Raw genomic sequence first — 12,347 nt, 5'->3', positions numbered from 1 at the left:
GGGTGTGGGTGAGAGCTATAGGATGAAACTGCTAGTGAAAGGGGGGAGGGCTGGATTGAGCCAGCCTGAGGGAAGCAGGGGCCAGATTAGAAATGTGCAGGCCAGGTATGGGATGGAGAAACAATAGGCTTCAGGAGGTGTTTTTTTAAAACAGTTTGGAATTCTTTACTAGTAAGACCTGGCATTCGTTTCTTACCTGTAAAGTGGAGATTTCACTGGTAGAGGATGGGACTGATCTGTAGCCTCTTCATTGGTTGTTGAAAGGCAGCAGGTTTGGAACTTCTCTGGTGGTCCAGTGGCTAAGACTGTTCCCAATGTAGGAGGCCCCAGGTTCGATCCCTGGTCAGGGGACTAGATCCCACATGCTGCAACCAAGACCCGGTGCAGCCAAATGTTTTAAAAAAGCAGATTTGCGGTCCCAAGTGATAGAGCTCTCCAACTGGGGCTGGGAGGCCTTGATGGAAGTAGCAGCAGGAAAGCCTTCAGGTGGGCTCCTGATGTCTGCAGTGCAGATGGAAACGGGTTTCTGTAGTGCTTGAGATGTACGTGATTGCAGGTGTTCCTGGGTAGCCTCTTAATAATTTATTCCTAAGAGCAGAAATCTTACGAGCTAGAAGGAACTTAGCCTCCACCCTGACTGAATCTGCCTGAAAACTTTCAGCCTCTCCTTGCACACTGAAGAAGGTGAAACAAGTAATTATGCTTTACTGTTGGACAGTACTTTCCATGAAATTCCTTTTATCTGAAGTTTGCTTCTGTTTGCCTCATGCTGGGCCTACCTAACAGCCTCCATTCTCTTGAGCTGTTTGTTAGTAGGTTGTCTGTCCTGAGTATATTAATTTGTCAGGATACAAGTTTGAAAGGGTGCCATTAATCCCTGCTGAATGCTGTTAGTGGGGGTCACCCCAAAATCTCAGCATTTTACTCCTTGTGTATTTGATAAACAGACCTTGTTCATTTTAAATCTCAGTAATTAACATTAAAAATGAAACTTTCCTTCTACAATTTCTCACTCCTTTTTGGACTTAGTGATATGGTGGGGATAACCCACCAAGCCTACAAATTATTTACCAAGTATAATCTATGTGCTGGGTCTAAAGGCAAAATAGAACGCCCAGTATCAACTTTAAATAAGGGTAGCTAGACATGAACAGCCTGGTGACTACTCACAGAACAGGCACCTAAACTGGGCCCAAGCTATAACCATTTGACCAGTATCTCTAGGAATATCCAACATTTAGCCTGTTTTATGTAGCATTTTGCTAAGCAATCGAAATTAAGAGATGCTCCTTGGGAAGAAAAGCTATGACAAGCCTAGACAGCATATTAAAAAGCAGACTTGACTTTACAGGTCCATATAGTCAAAGCTACGGTTTTTCCAGTAGTCACATATGGATGTGAGAGTTGGACCATAAAGAAAGCTGAGTGCCAAGGAATTGATGCTTTTGAACTATGGTGTTGGAGAAGACTCGAGTCCCTTGGACAGCAAGATCAAACCAGTCAATCCTCAAGGAAATCAGTCCTGAATATTCATTGGAAGGACTGATATTGAAGCTCCAATATTTTGGCCACCTGATGGGAAGAGCTGACACCCTGGAAAAGACCCTGATGCTGGGAAAGATTGAGGGCAGGAGAAGGGGACGACAGAGGATGAAAGGGTTGGATGGCATCACGGACTTGATAGACACGGGTCTGAGCAAGCTCTGGGAGTTGGTGAACAGGGAAGCCTGGTGTGCTGCAGTCCGTGGGGTTGCAGAGTCAGACACCACTGAGCAACACACTGAACTGGGCTGGAGCAATCATGCGAAGCTCATGGGGATAGCTTTCAGGCCTTTAGTTTCTCTACCTTCCTCACGTTACCTCAGCACTGCTTTAAGGCAAGAGCTCCTCCACCGTGCACCAGAGATGAACTCTTGAGGCTGGAGAAGCACTCTCAGTTCATATGACTCAGGGGTCACTCCCAAGCTCATGCATCCTGGGCTTCAGCTCCATTCCTATATCCCCCCTCTCCCAGAGTACAAACGACACAAGACACAGGCTAGCTTTCTATTCACAGAACAGTTTACTGACCTACCTCACCTGGCCGACCACACGGCCCTTGGGCCAGGGGAAGTATCAGTCTAGCTGTCATTTGGCTGGGCCACAGCCTCTGCCCTGCAAAGAGGGCCACAGAGGCAGGAGAGAACGCTGGCCAGTGCGGCCCTGAGCACAAGAGAGCCCCAGCAGAGGTTCAGACTCAACTCCACTTGATGTTCTTGTCCTCCTCGGTCATGGCTGGCGTGTCAGTGACGAGGCCGGTTCCGATGGTCCGGTTGCCATCCCGCAGGGTGAAACGCTGGCCTTTCTCTAAGATCATTGGCTGCCGCAAGATGAGAGTGAGCTTCAGGTCCTCCCCAGGCATGGCAAGCTCCTAAAAGGTAGAGACAAAGATCATGCATGATTCAGGGCACCTTCACTTCCTAACTGTTGGTTACCAAGGTTAAAGGTTATGGGAAAATGCAGCAGGGTGATTCTTTCTGGGGAAACTTCTGTCCCAGTTGTTAGGCACATGCAAACAGCATGTGCAAAGGCAGAAAAGGACTGATTGGACTTCCTTGGGGTTCCAGTGGTTAGTTATCCACCTGTCAATGTAGGGGACATGGATTTGATCCCTAATCTGGGAAACAAGATCCCACAAGCTACGGGGCAACTAAGCCCCTGTGCCACAACTACTAAAGCCCACGTGCCCTAGAGCCTGTGCTCTGCAACAGGAGGCGCCACCGAAATGAGGAGCCCCCTCTCTCCCAACAAGAAAGCCTGTGCAGTGCAACGAAGACCAGGGCAGCCAATAAACAAGTAAACTATAAAGATAAAAATAAAAAAGGACTAGTGATTAGTGTCTCTAAAGTTTTTCATGAGAAAAAAATGTTTATAAAATTTTGGGTTACGCAGGTCTTGGGCTCAAGACTTCTTTTGAGCCTTTATGTAAAATACAGTGGAACTCTCTACTATAGGAACTCTGCTGGGGAATCTTTGTGAGTCAGTGCTAACACAGCTAAGAAACCCTGGATGAGGATTTGTTCTGCCTGAATCCAGTGATCCAACCCTTCCATCACCAGCTCTCCCCCTACATCATCAGCCAGGCTTTCTTTACCAGGGAAAGGTCACCCCCGCTGTCACATACATCATACCTTCCCTGGAGGCAAGATGATCCGACAAGCCATGTCCCAAGTCAGGGAGAACATGACAGGCATGAAGTGGGATACAAAAGGTTTGTGGCGGCCACCCTCTTCCTTGCTGAGGATGTAGACCTGTGAGAGGGTACGAGAACATGGGTGGAGTTGGGCCTGGCTGGAAGCACCGACCCTCCACAGCGCCTGCCCATCAACACCTGGAGCCCTCACCTGTGCCTCCACCTTCTGGTGAGGCTGGATGGAACCTGGCTTGGCCATGACCAGGCCACGTCTCAGGTCCTCCCGCTTCAAGCCTCGGACCAGGGCCCCAAGGTTGTCACCCGCCTCTGCCCTATCCAGGCTCTTGTGGAACATCTCAATGCCTGAGAGAGGGGAGACACGCGGGAGAAGGGTGTGGGCAGAGGGAAGGAATGGGGGGTCTGCGGGGGGGAGATGCCATCCTGGAGCTCTGGGTCCCAAGGCCGCCTCCTGTACCTGTCACCACAGTGCGAATATTCTTGCTGTGTCCCAGGAACTCACACTCGTCTCCCTTCTTCAAAATGCCACGTTCGAGCGTGCCTGTCACCACTGTGCCCCGGCCTAGGAGGGAACAGGGCAGGACATCAGGGATGCTGGATGAAGCGGCAGTGACGGGACGGGAGTGCGTGTGAGCCGGGTCCTCACCAGGGATCGAGTATACCGACTCCACGGGCAGCAGGAAAGGCTTCTCCAGGTCCCGGGTGGGTACCGGGATGTATGTGTCCACAGCATCCAGCAGCTTCTGCACGGACTTCAGGCCTAGCTCGGGGTCACGTTGCTATGAGTGGGAGGTGACAGGACTCTGAAACTTCCATTCTGCTCCTCTTACTTGCCCAGAGCCAGGCCCCGGACTCAGAGCAAAGCTCTGGGTGTCCATCCAGCCCCATCCCCAGCCTGACCCCGCCTTTACCTCAAGGGCACAGAGGGCAGAGCCAACGATGATCGGAGTCTCCTCCCCTTTGTAGCCAAACTCAGTCAGCAGTTCCCTGATCTCCAGCTCCACCAGCTCCACCATCTCAGAGTCCTGCACGGCGTCCGCCTTGTTCACATACACCACCACATGCTCAACGCCAATCTGCAGGTGAGAAGGAGACACAGATGGCGTCCTGAATGGCCCAACACCCTCCGCCCCCTTCCACCCTTTCCCAGGCTCTTGAGTACCTGTCTGGCTAGCAGTAAGTGTTCTCGGGTCTGGGGCATGGGGCCATCATTGGCTGCCACCACCAGGATGCAGCCGTCGAGGGGGGCAGTGCCTGTGATCATATTCTGGGGAGAGAGAGAAAAGGAAGTAGTGTAATTCCATGACCTCCTCTGCTCCCCAGCCACCTAGCTAAGCACAGACACTTCTTTACCACCTGCTGTGACTGGCCAGGCCCACAAAGCCAGGATCTCCAACCCGTACACCTCAAACATCTTAACCTCCTCCCCACAATCCTAACGTTTTTCCTGAGGAGGGGCAGTTCCCAAGCCCCGTCCCCAGCGGCTCTCACCTTAACGTAATCTGCATGACCGGGGCAGTCAGTGTGGGCATAGTGGCGGGCGGCTGTGCTATACTCCACATGAGCCGCGTTGATTGTGATACCTCGGGCTCGCTCCTCTGGGGCATTGTCAATCTCTTCGTACTTCTTAAACTTGGCCCCACCTCCCTCCGCTAAAACTAAGGGAAGGAAGGGAACACACTTTTCAGCAAGGCCCTTTCTACTTTAGAGAAAGACAGTCTAGGAGAATCAACCTTCCAAGACACCCTCCTTCAACTCCTGGGGCTAGTAACTTCAGGTCAGAAAAAAAGGTTATAGAGCCTCAAGGGCTAACCCTGTGACTTCTCTAGGCTAACAGTTCTGCTTACAGGGCATCTTCCTGGGGCTGGAGGGAGGCCATTGGGGGGACGGGGGGGATCCCCCAACTTATGCATCAAAAACTTCGTGTTCACGGGAAATCTGTCTTCTGCATCCTGCAGTGTACTGTCCGCCCAATTTCTGGCGCTTTGTGCCCTGCCAAGTCGCTTCAGTCGTGTCCGACTCTGTGCAACCCTAAGGACTGTAGCCTGCTAAAACTAAGGGAAGGAAGGGAACACACTTTTCAGCAAGGCCCTTTCCACTTTAGAAAAGGACAGTCTATGGACAGACTCCTCTGTCCGTGGGATTCTCCAGGCAAGAATACTGGAGTAGACTGCCATTCCCTTCTCCAGGGGATCTCCCCGACCCCAGGGATCGAACCGGCGTCTCTTACGCCTAACCTGCATTGGCAAGCGAGTTCTTTACCACTAGCGCCACCTGGGAAGCCACCTTAGGGGCCGCACTAAACACCTAAGCAGTTGCTCCGCGGGCCCCGCCTCCCTGGCTTCAAGTCCCACCAGCAGAGCAGGCGCTGTTGGAAGCCCCTCCCCACCCCAACCCCACTTACTTTTCGTGATGGCCGCGGTCAGCGTGGTCTTGCCATGGTCTACATGGCCGATGGTGCCCACGTTCACATGGGGCTTGTCACGCACATAGGTCTTCTTGGCCTCCACAGCCAGGCCGCGGCACAAGATGGGCAGCGCCGGGGCCTTCAGCGGCCGCAAAAGACCTTGCAATAGTGGTGCCGGGCCGGCGCCGAGACCTGCCGGGGCAGATGCCTGGAGTCACGGCGCGGGTCTGAGCCCGGCCGCTCCCGACGACCCCCACGTGAACCCGGGCTGCCATGGCCCTCCCCGCCCCCTCACCGCTGAAAAGGGGCGTCGCGCGCAGCAGGGTAGCGGCCGCCATTGTGGTCGTACTGGCGCCCGTAGAGCGCACCGGGCACGGGCGCCGGCGCGTGCAGCAGCGAAAGGGCAGTTGCGGATGGAAGTCGCTTCCGGCGGAAGTTAGGGCAGAGAGGGCAAGTCTGGGCGCCTCTAGCCTCCAATCTCTATGGCCCTGTCAACTTCCGGGCGCGGGACGGAACACGTCCAGGAAAGTGCTGAGGGTGCTAAGGGTGGGGAAGCTTTCCAAGGCGCACTCCTATCTCGCTGGCTCAGGAGCCACGCAGTTCTCTCTGGTGGCGCCGGGGGGCGATGTGGAGCATCTCATAGCGCGCCTACGCCCCCGAGGCTCATGGGCGTTGTAGTTCCCAGGGCTGCGAGCTGTGCTGGCACGTATCGTGGGAAGGCGAGGCCAGGTCCGGAGGGACGGTCCAGGCCTTCTTGAAGCAGAGGCAGCGGCCCCGGCGTGGATGACTCCGGAACGTCTTGGCCCCGAACCATCTGGAGTCCAGTCCGACCCGCCGGGCGGGTCTGGCGACAGATCTGGCGGCCTTATGTCGCAGCTGGAGGTAGGACCAGCCGTTGCGGCCAGGCTGAGGAAGACTCTCCCGGGAACCTGTTGGGGGTGGGTCTCTAAGTGTGACCCATCTCTCTTCTGAGCCTTTGTTTTCTTGTCTGTAAAGTGGGAGTAGTATCTACTTCACAGGAAGACCCTGACATCTGGCTCTGAGAGGAAATGAGCTGGGCAAGAGACAGAAAAGGGGTCCAAAAGCCTTCCGGGTCCCACAGTCTTTGGGACCCTCCCCTGGCTCAAATGCCCTCCCCGCTGGCTCACAGCCTGCGGGGACAGAGTTTCCCGTCCACCCCTGTAGCCCCTCAGCAGGCCAGAGAGTAATTCTCTCAATCGTCGTTCTCGCCACCTAGTTTTACAGATGACCAGGTGAGGGACCAACTTCTTGTGCCTTTAAGGGCAGCCTGAGGCTTTCTTGTTCCCGCTGTGTCCCTGGCACCTGCCACAGGGCGGGGCACTCAGTGAGTGCTCAATAAATGTCTGTTGACTGAATGAATGAGTGCAAGGATAGTAAATGACCTTTAACTTTCACATCCATCATCTCATCACCCTGGGATGATAATAGCAGCTGCTTAACCTTGATTAATGTTTCCGAAACTCATCAGCTCCTAAGACTCAGTTGATGGTGTCTGTTTCAAATAGATTCCTTAATTCCTCCCTTGGAGATTATGATTCAGTAGTGTCTGGGTACAGACAAGGAAACCATATTTATTTTTAACAAAGTTCTTAAATTCAGAGGAGTTTGGGGAACTCAGAGCTTTTTATAGTTCAGGCGTTGTGCTTCATATTGCTTCACATTCAATATTGTCACATTCAGTGTTAGGACTGTGATAGGACCCCATTTTATTAGTGAGAAAATTGAGCATCAAGGTAAACAAGGAACCCAACACAGCTAACTTCCAAAAAAAGTGTGCACTTAGCCACTTCACCATACTGTAATTTAACTATCATTTTATAATGAGAAACTTGCTAAGACTTCTGTCTTCTTGGCCCTCTAAACCCATCAGCTTTGATGAGGAAGGGCTTGTACAATATGAAAGGGTTCTCCTTGTCCCCAACCTGAACCTTAGTCATTCCACTTCTAGAAATTTATGCTAAGACACTATCAGCCACCACCAGGATATGAAATATTGGGGGCTGGAACTTAAATTAATGCTTTCTTTTTTAGTGGTGCTATATTTATTTTAATGTGTATCAGTTTGGAAGAAAGGTTGGCATTGTAAATGTGTTTTAAAAAATGAGTCAATTTAAAAAAACAACACTTGGTAGATAAAATGGGTGATATGAATATATGACAAATCTGGGGAGAGGTGTACATGAATAACTGAAATTTGCAAAACACAGTGCTCAGAAAAGAGTCCAGAGGGAGAGAATTTTTTGTAGAGCTGTTGACTGTTGCACCCTATGTCTTGATTTGCAGATAACAGAATTTACATGGGAGTCTTGATTTGCAGATAACAGAATTTACATGGGCTGGTTGGAAAAGAGGGGATTTGTGTCAAGGTGGTAGGCAGCTTACAGAATTGTGGAGTGGGCTGGAGAAATGGATCCTAAGCCATAGGTCTGATCTGACCTGATAAGAAAACTGCTTCTACCGCCACTGCCACCAGACACTAAATGCCAGGACTTAGACTTGTCTGCAACAGCAACTGCTCATGGTCCTGAAGCCACTTCTACATCAAGAAAGTGATCTTTGGGACTTCCTGGTGGCCCAGTGGTTAAGAATCTGACTTCCAGTGCAGGGGACTTGAGTTCAGTCCCTGGTTGGGGAACTAAGATCCTACATGCCGCAGGGCAACTGGGCCCATGTGCTACAACTACTGAGCCAGTGGAGTGCTCTGGAACCTGTAAGCCACAACAAGGATCCCACGTGCCACAACTAAGACCCGACACAGCCATAAATGAATAAATACTTTAAAAAGAAGAAGGAGACACCGAGGAGACAGACCACCTTCTGACTCTGGGAGTTGTTGTTCAGGATGGGAAGCCTGGAACTACCATGCCCATGATGCTCCCCATCCATGGTGAAGCCAAAATCCAGAAGTGGGCAAAGGGAAGAGGATCTTAGAAGCCTGGACTCTACATAGTGTGAGATGCCAAGTGTCTTTATTGTTTAAGCCAGATGGTGTCAGAGTTGTCTGTTACTTGCAACCAAATATACCCTAACAGATAAGTCTGCCTTACAGCACTTGGATGTATTTCTTGGTGTCACTTGTCTGAGACTAAGTGACTTGAGTAGGGTGAGAACTGGGCTTCTTTTATTTCCATATACTCTGTGCCTGGCCACAGCAGGCCTGTGTGAATGTCTGCAGTTGACCTGTTCATGAGCCTTCCAAATTGAAGGGTGCTATGAACCTAACATATCCCAAACAGGACACTCTGTTTCTCCCACACTCTCCTTACACATCTGAATAAATGGCACCACCTTTGTCCTTTCCACCCATCCCCACATCTATCCATTACCCAGTCCCACTGGCTCTCTCTCCAAAATAAATCTCAATGTGACCGCTTCTCTCTCTCCACTGTCAACACTGTGGTTCAAACTGGGATCATCTCTTGCCTAAGTTACCTCATGACCTCTCCAGTGGGTCCTCCAACTTCTGTCCTTATTCCCAATATCTGTCAAATCCATCTTCCACACAACCAGATCAGTCTTTAAAATGTGAATCGGAAATGAATCCTCCCTCAATGACTCCTTAGTACACATGGAATAAAATCCAGCCTCCAACTTTAAATGGATGAATTGTATGGCACGTAATTTATATCTCAGTAAACCTATTATTAAAAAAAAAAAAAAATCCGATGTCCTCCCTGTGGCCTGTGATCTGGCATGGGCATGATCTAGCCCCTGCCCACCTCTCTGATCCCCATCTGGTACTTTCCTCTCACTCTCTCCAGCCACACTGGGCATCCTTCTGTTCCACAAACACCCCACGATTGCTTTTACCTCAGGGTCTTTGCAGATGTGCTTCTGTCTTCCTGGAATGTTCTTCCCTGGAGCTTTCCCCATGGCTTGTTCCTTCTCATCCTCCAACCTCACATGTCACCTCTTCAGACACCCTCTTACCAATGGCCTGCTTATTTTCTTCAGAGCACCTAAATATCCAAAATTATCTTAGCAGTTTGCTTGTTTGTTGGGTTTTGTTTTTTGTTATTTTTTTCTCTCTCACCAGCTCATGACACTAAGAGCTTATTTTTCATTTTAGGAATAGTGCCTAACACTTAGGGCAAGAAACATTTGTTGAAGGAAGAATTTGCTGAATCCTTTCAGTTGATCATTCAGTGAAGCATTGTGTTGGGCTTAAGTTTTCCAGTGTTTTTCAGTGGAAAGCAAATTTTGTATTCACATTCATCTAAAAAATACAAGTGAGTCACTGTAACTTCGGGGGCCTCTGCTTTATAAAATGGGGGTGAGTGAAGAGGTTAAACTTTATGACCTGTAAGGATTTTTTGTAGCTGTAACTTCTAAAGGGAGGTGGGGTCTGCTGTAATTGAAATGGGTTCTGGGCTGACCTATAACTTAGTGGCAAATTGAGGACTAGGACTTAGAGCCTTGTCCTTGGTACCACTCAACAGACTTATTGGAAGCTCAGGGGCATCCTTCACTCTCTTCACCACCAGCCAGCCTGGCAGTGTCTCCTCAGAAATCCCTCTGGATATTCTCCTTGGGATTAACCCTGCTGCACTGCCTTGGCCAGGTCAGAATCTCCCCCCTCCTGGACCACCGCAGCCATCTCCTCTCTATGTCGTCTCAACGCTCCCCTACTGGCCCTGAATATCCTTCCAAACACAGAACTCCGATCACACTCATATCACTCAGATGTGACTGGAGACATTCCAGTTGGAAACACTCTGTGAAGGTCACACAAAAGCTACTAAATAAAAGGCACTTGAGAGGCCACCTAGGTGCATTGGCCTTGCATAGCTTCCTAGAGGCGGCTATACTTTGGAGCCTGAAACCAGAGGGAGGAAGACTGGCAGAACTGGGGGAAATTGCGTGTGTAATATCAGAGAAAAACCTAAGTGAAGGTGGAGTATGTTAGCTGTCAGAATGTTCTGATTAAGCAAAGCATGATTTGCTTGGAGGGGCAGGAAGTTCTGGCCAAAACACCAAGGCTGAATTTGACATCTCAGAAAAATGAGACATCTTCATCTCTTGGGGTGGGAGAGGGTCCAGATGACCTCCAGAAGAAGCCCATAAGCAACCACTTCCCCCTCAGTGAGAGACTCTGGTTTTCCTTTGAAGAACCACCCTCTGCTGTGCTCAGCCCATGAAGTTTGATTGCAGCTCAGCCCATTCCAGACTCAGATGATTGATCTGTCCATGATCCAGTGTTTACCAATCCACCTAATCTATCCTTCACAGTCACAATTGTCCATTCAGGATTAGTATTGTGTTTCAACCCCCAGTGGTGACCCGAAATTCAGTTCTGGCACTTACTGCCCAGAGTTAGCACAAGGTAAGGGCTCACTCCACAAGACTGCCCCCACTTCAGATGCCAGCTGCAAGTGGGGTCCCCTGGCCTTCTATCCTTCATGCCAAGTGCCTACGGATCCGGGAGTGTCCATGAGCCCCCTAAGGTTTGATAGTTTGCTAGAACAATTCATAGAATACAGGAAAGCACTATACTTACATTTTAGTACAATTACATTTTATAATTAAAGATATGTCAGGAACAGCTAAATGAAGAGCTGCATAGGGAGAAGTCCTGGAGGGTCCACATAGACCTGGGGCATATCACTCTCCCCACACATCAGTGTATTCACCAAGAAGCCCCACTGAGCTTCAGTGTCTGAAGTGTTTATTAGGGGTTTCATCGCTTGGGCATGGTGGAGTAAATCACTGCCGTGTGACTGAACTCAGTCAAGTCCCCTTCCCTCCCTGGAGATCAAACTGGCTCAAAATCCCAACTGTCTAATCATAAAGTTGGGGCTTCTGCTGATAAGCCCCCATCTTGAAGCTATGTAGAGGCTTGCCGTTAGTCATTTCATCAGCAAAGACTGAGGTGTGATCGAAGGGGCTTACAAGTAACAGACACGCCTGTCACTCAGGAAATTCCAAGAATTTTAAAAGCTCTGTGCTAGGAAACTGCAACAAAGACCAGACAAATTCTTTATTATACAAAAGATGGGTACTGGGTGACCCAAGCTGAGCTGATGAGATGCAGCCCTACTGCACTTGAGCTAGAATTATTGGAAAAGCTATGATCTATCTATGCTGGGATCATGAAGTGAGTAGAATGTAAGCTTGGAACTCTGGTGGCCATCTTGCTCCCTAGAAGGGGACAGTCTGCTTGACAAGGAAGATAACCTAGAGGAAAGCAGAGCTAAGAGACAGAGCAAGTTCACATGGACCCTGTTTGAGGCTCTGGCTCCTGCCATACCTCATGTCATTCTATCTCTGATATATATATATATATATATATTTGGCCATGCCACAGGGGGTCTTTCATGCCACATAAGGTCTTCCTAGACCAGGGATGGAACCGTGCCCCCTGCAGTGGAAGCACAGAGTCTTAACCGCTGGACTGCCAGGCAAGTCCAAACCTCTTCCTTTTTAATTCTGTGAACCAACAAACTCCCCCTCTTTTAGGACCTTAAATGGAGTAGGGGAGGTGGTGGTCCTATTACTTGTAGCTGAAAGCATCCTGAATATTACATCCCCTGTTCCTAAGAAGGAAGAAGTGTTTTGCTTTTCACATTAACAGCTTGCTTAACCTGGGCTCTGGACCCATCCTTCCCCTGGGATGGTAATTAAAACTTCACTCCTTCAATTACCATTCCTTCTACTGTCTCCTTTCTCCTATGACTTCAAACATAAAATCCGGCTTCCCTCAGGATATAAACAAACAAGCAAACCTTTCCA

General features: G+C 49.8%; 1 protein-coding gene and 1 long non-coding RNA gene across 2 annotated transcripts; one reads left to right on the top strand and one right to left on the bottom strand.

Moving 5' to 3' along the window:
* Nucleotides 1-2,043: 2,043 nt before the first annotated feature.
* On the bottom strand, nucleotides 2,044-6,023 carry TUFM (Tu translation elongation factor, mitochondrial). The gene is made up of 10 exons (XM_020909581.2): nucleotides 5,893-6,023; nucleotides 5,595-5,789; nucleotides 4,682-4,848; nucleotides 4,353-4,457; nucleotides 4,102-4,266; nucleotides 3,837-3,969; nucleotides 3,648-3,752; nucleotides 3,384-3,535; nucleotides 3,171-3,290; nucleotides 2,044-2,410 (listed from the first exon to the last, which is right to left on the bottom strand). The coding sequence occupies exons 1-10, from the start codon at nucleotides 5,933-5,935 to the stop codon at nucleotides 2,237-2,239; spliced, it is 1,359 nt and encodes a 452-aa protein (XP_020765240.1). The 5' UTR covers nucleotides 5,936-6,023; the 3' UTR covers nucleotides 2,044-2,236.
* Nucleotides 6,024-6,091: 68 nt separating this feature from the next.
* On the top strand, nucleotides 6,092-8,666 carry LOC110147826 (uncharacterized). The gene is made up of 2 exons (XR_002316976.2): nucleotides 6,092-6,479; nucleotides 7,902-8,666. It is a non-coding gene; the product is annotated as an uncharacterized lncRNA (long non-coding RNA).
* The last annotated feature ends 3,681 nt before the right edge of the window (nucleotides 8,667-12,347 follow it).

The sequence above is a fragment of the Odocoileus virginianus genome, chromosome 33 (assembly GCF_023699985.2).
Source record: "Odocoileus virginianus isolate 20LAN1187 ecotype Illinois chromosome 33, Ovbor_1.2, whole genome shotgun sequence".
In the NCBI taxonomy this organism is placed as follows: Eukaryota; Metazoa; Chordata; class Mammalia; order Artiodactyla; family Cervidae; genus Odocoileus; species Odocoileus virginianus.
The sequence above is the reverse complement of the archived record's forward strand: the minus strand, read 5'-3'. Positions and strand labels throughout refer to the sequence as shown.

Coding starts and splice junctions, on each gene's coding strand:
- TUFM (XM_020909581.2), bottom strand. CDS start 5,935: ATGGCGGCCGCTACCCTGCTGCGCGCGACGCCCCTTTTCAGCG. Junction 4,458..4,681: donor GTCATGCAGATTACGTTAAG/GTGAGAGCCGCT, acceptor CTCTCTCCCCAG/AATATGATCACAGGCACTGC. Junction 3,753..3,836: donor GTCGGTATACTCGATCCCTG/GTGAGGACCCGG, acceptor GTTCCCTCCTAG/GCCGGGGCACAGTGGTGACA.